At 60.5% G+C, this 5,366-nt stretch overlaps 1 protein-coding gene across 1 annotated transcript in view; it reads left to right on the top strand.

Annotated features, from left to right (window-relative positions):
* EN2 (engrailed homeobox 2) overlaps nt 1-4,318 on the top strand; it is an 8,138-nt gene extending 3,820 nt beyond the window's left edge. Inside the window, exons 2-3 of the mRNA XM_012654146.1 lie at nt 3-669; nt 3,660-4,318. Of these exons, the coding sequence (XP_012509600.1) occupies nt 3-669; nt 3,660-3,976 (984 nt within the window). The 3' untranslated portion in view covers nt 3,977-4,318. The remainder of the gene's footprint in view (nt 1-2; nt 670-3,659) is intronic.
* Nucleotides 4,319-5,366: the final 1,048 nt, after the last annotated feature.

Here is a 5,366-nt window from a genome sequence, read left to right on the forward strand (position 1 = left end):
AGGAGAATGACCCCAAGCCCAGCGAAGCGGCGGCGGCGGAGGGACAGCGGCAGCCGGAATCCAGCCCCCAGGGCGGCTCAGGCGGCGGCGGCGGCAGCCCCGGCGACGCGGACACAGGGCGCCGGCGGGCTCTGATGCTGCCCGCGGTCCTGCAGGCGCCAGGCAACCACCAGCACCCGCACCGCATCACTAACTTCTTCATCGACAACATCCTGCGGCCCGAGTTCGGCCGGCGAAAGGACGCGGGGACGTGCTGTGCGGGCGCGGGAGGAGGAAGAGGCGGCGGCGAAGGCGGCGCGGGCGGTGCCGAGGGAGGCGGCGGCGCGGGTGGCGCCGAGCAGCAGCTCTTGGGGTCGGGCGCCCGGGAGCCCCGGCAGAACCCGCCCTGTGCGCCTGGCGCGGGCGCGCAGCTACCCGCCGGTGGCGCCGACTCTTCGGGCGACGGGGAAGGCGGGTCCAAGACGCTCTCGCTGCACGGTGGCGCCAAGAAAGGCAGCGACCCCGGAGGCCCCTTGGACGGGGCGCTCAAGACCCGCGGCTTGGGCGGCGGCGACCTGTCGGTGAGCTCGGACTCGGACAGCTCGCAGGCCAGCGCCAACCTGGGCGCGCAGCCCATGCTCTGGCCGGCCTGGGTGTACTGTACGCGCTACTCGGACCGGCCCTCTTCAGGTGAGCCCGCGGGGACCATGCGTCCCGGCTTGCTGGGGGAGGCCCGCGGAGCTGGGGGGCCGCTGGCGCGGGAACTTGCCGGGAGGAAGGAGACATCACAAGCCCCCACACACACACACACACAAAGACTCCCACGACATTGGACACTGTGTACAGCGGCGCTGGCCGGGGCAGCGGCCGGAGTTGAGAGGCAGGATGGCTTCGCTGGGGAGTACGGGCGGACCTCCTTAGGAGCAGAAGGGACAAGGCCCCCTCTGTCTCTCTCACCCTCTTTCTCTCTCTCTCTCCTTTTGGGGCAGCCCCGCGCTGCCCCTAGCCCGCCTCGCCCTGACTGCAGCTTATTTGGTGGGAGCGGGGCCGGCTGGAAGACAGGCCGAGAAGCCAGTCTCTCCACCTGGTCCCCCCATCCTTCAACTCAAACCAGGCGGAGACCCCAGACTGCCCTGTGGTCCAGTTACCCCAGAGGTAGTGGGGAAGGAAGGATCAATGGCCATCGCGGCTCCTCCTTCTGCCCCTTGGCCTGGGCTGACCGAGGCGCAGGGAGACTCAGGGAGAGGGTGAAACGGGCGCCCTTTTCCCCTCGCGGGACTCTACTCGCGGCCGCCCGAAGCTCAGCACCTTCCTGCGTGGCTGGGACCAGAGAGGCCGCCGCGCCGGGCACCTGCGGTCCCCGGACAGAAAGGACCTTCTCGAAAGGTGTTGTGGCAGTTAGGGAGAGGAAAGGAGCAGCTTTCGGAGGGGCGTGCTGTGGTGGACGTATTATTTTGCAGGTCTGGGATTTTAAAAAGCCAGATTCGCGTCCTTGTAGGAATCATGAACGGCATTAGTTTCGGGTCTGCGGGAACCGCCATTAGGAGTGGGCTGCATTTGTCCTGCGCGGACAGCGGATCCCTGGTCCCCCAACCCTCGACTGTTTTGGGGGATCGTTTACCCGGATCACTGCGGGACTGGCCACCCTCGCCGCCTTCCTGCAGAAAAGTGTGTGCATGTTTCTCACGAAATTCCGACTTTTCCAGCTAGATCTGAAATTTGCTCCATTGTTCTCGTCTCCCTCCTTTGTTAATATTTAATTAACATATAGGCTCACAAAGCCGGGCGGCGAGGAGCCTCGGCCCAGGCTTTGTGCGGCGCCGCGCCAGTCCCGGGCCCTGCAGGCCCCAGCCCCCGCGAGCCGGCAGCACCGCCGGCCCAGTCCCGGTCTTCCTGGGCTTAAAAATAGCGCCGGAGGTAACGCAGACGGTTGTGTTCCTGGGCGCTCAAGAAAGAAGGGGCGAAGAGAGTTTCCTTGCAGAGGTAGAGGTTTGATTCCGTTCCCAGGACTCTTGTTTGCCTTTTGAAAAGGAACAAATAATTATTTTAGGGACCTTTCTTGCTGAGAAACGGTGTCTTTTCGAGGGCGGATTTGTGTGTGCACTTACTGGAGCCGCAAGAACAGGCGCTTGGGCGGAGGAACGGGGTGGAGAGGAGCGGGGTCCCGGCGCGAGGCTGGGCCGTCCCAGCAGGTGCGGGCCTCTCCGCCGCCGCCTCCTTCCCCTCCGCGGTGCCGCCGGCCCGATCCACGCCGCCACACCGAAGCAGGCCCGCCACGGGCACAGCCCGGGCCGGCGTGAGCGCGGCAGTGACTGCGTGTGCGCGCGGGGTGAGTCTGAGCGTGGGTGTGTGCTTTCGAAACAAAAAGGCGGGGAGCGTGAGCCGAACCGCCCTTCGCGCCCCTCTCCAATGCTCACAGCCTCCTTCCGGGATGGCTTCCCAGAGAGCACAGCGCTGGGCCTGCCCTCCCACCCGGCTGGGTGCAGCCTCGCCATCCCCTGAGGCTGGAGACGGGGTTCTGCCTTCTCCAGCCTCTCCTGGGGCCTCCGATGAAGTTGGGGCAGGTGCTACACCTCACAGGTGAAAACAACCAGACCCAAGGCCACCACTCCCCACCAGCGGCCCTGCCTGCCTCTTCCTTCACGGGGGGCGGCAGGAAGAAACTGTGCCTAAGCCCCTTCTTCCACCCGCTGTGCTCTGCCCTTTTCCCAGGCTCCTAGGGTCCCAGGTCCCAGCAGCCTTATCACCACCCTGCCCAACACAGGGCTGCTCCATGGGGAGGAGCTGGGGTGCCGGTCACAGTGCAGATCCCTTGTGGGGTGGTTGGAAGTATGGACCTGCCCAAGGTCAGCTGGGCCACCCTGCTGACTCCAGGGAGGCAGCCCCAGGTCTGGGGGCGAGGGGGGCAGGTCACCACTGTCAGCACCCACGCAGAGCCAGGCTCCCTCCCCTGAACAGGGGGACAGGGGGGCTTCCAGTGGGGGAAGAAGGAGCTGCAGTGGCTCCGTGCTCCTTCCCTGCCCTGGAAGGATGTACGTGCTCCATCCCATCCTTAAAGACAACAATGAACTTGGGCCCACAGAACCATTGGTGGGAGTCAGAAGGGGACTAGGATGGAGGCAGATGCTCTGGGCCCCTCCTGTTCTCTGGGTGCCTGCCCATGGTTCCCACAGCCCTTGGCACACTGTGGGGTGTCCCCTGTGGGGTTCCCATCACAGCCCCCAGGGCTCCTGCTTCTGACTGCCCTGCCCCCTTCCCCAATCTTCTCTCCCAGCACTTACCCCATCTTTATTCCTGGACAAGGCCTCAGAAAGGGCTAGAAAAGAACAGGCCAGAAAGTTTAGGGTTTTTACTTTCATCCAGGGCTTTACTTTTACCTGGAACCCCTTCATTTATTTGTGAGAGCCCATTCCCCTAAGCCTGCCTCTCCACCCCGTTCCTGCCCTGTGCCCAGGCTTCCCTGGCCCCGGTCTCAGAGGTCAGTGGGAGCCCACACCCTGTCCCGGGCCGTCCCCACTTCCCACACGTTCAGCCTTGGGTGTCCTTGGGTGAGTCACTTCCCTCTAGGAGTCCCTGCTTCCTTCCAGAGCCTGTTGGGCGACTCACCTCCACCTCCGGGTGAGGAGATGGGCCTCCCAGCCATGGTGACCTGAGCACTCTCTGTCCACCGTGTCTCCCAGGTCCCAGGTCTCGAAAACCAAAGAAGAAGAACCCGAACAAAGAGGACAAGCGGCCTCGCACGGCCTTCACCGCCGAGCAGCTGCAGAGGCTCAAGGCCGAGTTCCAGACCAACAGGTACCTGACGGAACAGCGGCGCCAGAGCCTGGCGCAGGAGCTCAGCCTCAACGAGTCGCAGATCAAGATCTGGTTCCAGAACAAGCGCGCCAAGATCAAGAAGGCCACAGGCAACAAGAACACGCTGGCCGTGCACCTCATGGCGCAGGGCCTGTACAACCACTCCACCACCGCCAAGGACGGCAAGTCGGACAGCGAGTAGGGCGGCGGGCGGGTGCCGGAGTCCGGTCTCAGCCGCACTGAACAATGCAATAATTTAAAATCACGCTAAAGGGCCAGTGTATAAAGATTATACCAGCATTAATAGTGAAAATATCGTGTATTAGCTATGGTTCTGCAATATTCTATTGTATATATAATTTACAGGTGGTATAAAATCCAAAAATCTGACTATAAAATATTTTTTGAGTTTTTTGTGTTTATAAGACTATGCTAATTTTATTTTTCTTTTTTTCAAAGTGGGCTGCTTAGGGTTTCATCTTTTTTAATCCCCTAAGCGCCATTATAGGACATCGGACACTTTTTTTTTATTATTTCAAAAGAAGAAAAAAAATTAAAACAACTTGCTGAAGTCCAAAGATTTTTATTGCTGCATTTCACACGACTGTGAACCGAATAAATAGCTCCTATTTGGTCTATGAGTTCTGCCACTTTGTTTGTGATGGCTTGGTGAGGACAGCAGGAGGCCCCCAGCCCCCAGACTGGGCCAGCCTGGGCCCCGCAAAGCATGGGCCTGAGACGTCCAGGTCTTCGGGAGCGTAGGGGACCTGGCGGGGAGAGGGAACTCCCAGGGTCCTTGGACCAGTTCCGGGCTGGGCCGTAGGAAGCCCCGGACCTGCCCGGAACCCGACCCCATGCTCACCCCGCCGGGCTGTGACCTCGCCCTGCTTCCTCCCCTTGCCCTGCTGCCGCTTTGCTCCCTCCTCCTCCTCCTTCTCGCCCAGGCCGGCCCGCACTTGCTGCGTCCGTGTGTCCGCGTCAGTGTCTCGGTCCCCAGTCCAGCCTGAGCCGCCAGCGCCACCCTCCCACCCCCAGCACTGCCTCTGCCCGCGGTGGGGCTCGGGCTCCGCAGCCCAGTGTGGCCTGCAGCCGCCAGCAGCGGAGCGACCCTCCTCTCTGGCCTGGCCCGGAATATCCTGCTGCTCCCCCAGCCACCCGGGTGCCAGCCAGGGCCCCGAATGGGACCAAGATCTGCCGCCTCTGGGCTGGCAGAGGGCTCCTGCCATCATCTGACTTTCCTTTTCTTTTTCTTCCCTATTTTTCCTTTTTCTTTTTCTTTTTTTAAAATTTTTTTGGAGTGGCCGCTTCTGCTATAGAGAACATTCTTCCAAGATTAATATATGTATGCGTGTGTATGCATATGTTGTATGCGTGCATACGCAGGCACACACTATCAGGCCTGTATGGGTCCACAGTTCTGGAACACGTGGCTACCTTGACTTTCAAAGGAACTCAGAATCCTCCAGGATCTAAAGGAAGGAAGAAAATGTGTAAATACTCATTTCTTATCACTTTTTGTCTTTTCTTGTTTTTTTAAATATACATTTTATTTTTTGAAGGTGTGGTACAGTGTAAATTAAATATATTCAATA

Source organism: Propithecus coquereli, unplaced genomic scaffold (genome assembly GCF_000956105.1).
Source record: "Propithecus coquereli isolate 6110/MARCELLA unplaced genomic scaffold, Pcoq_1.0 Scaffold439, whole genome shotgun sequence".
Taxonomy (NCBI): Eukaryota; Metazoa; Chordata; class Mammalia; order Primates; family Indriidae; genus Propithecus; species Propithecus coquereli.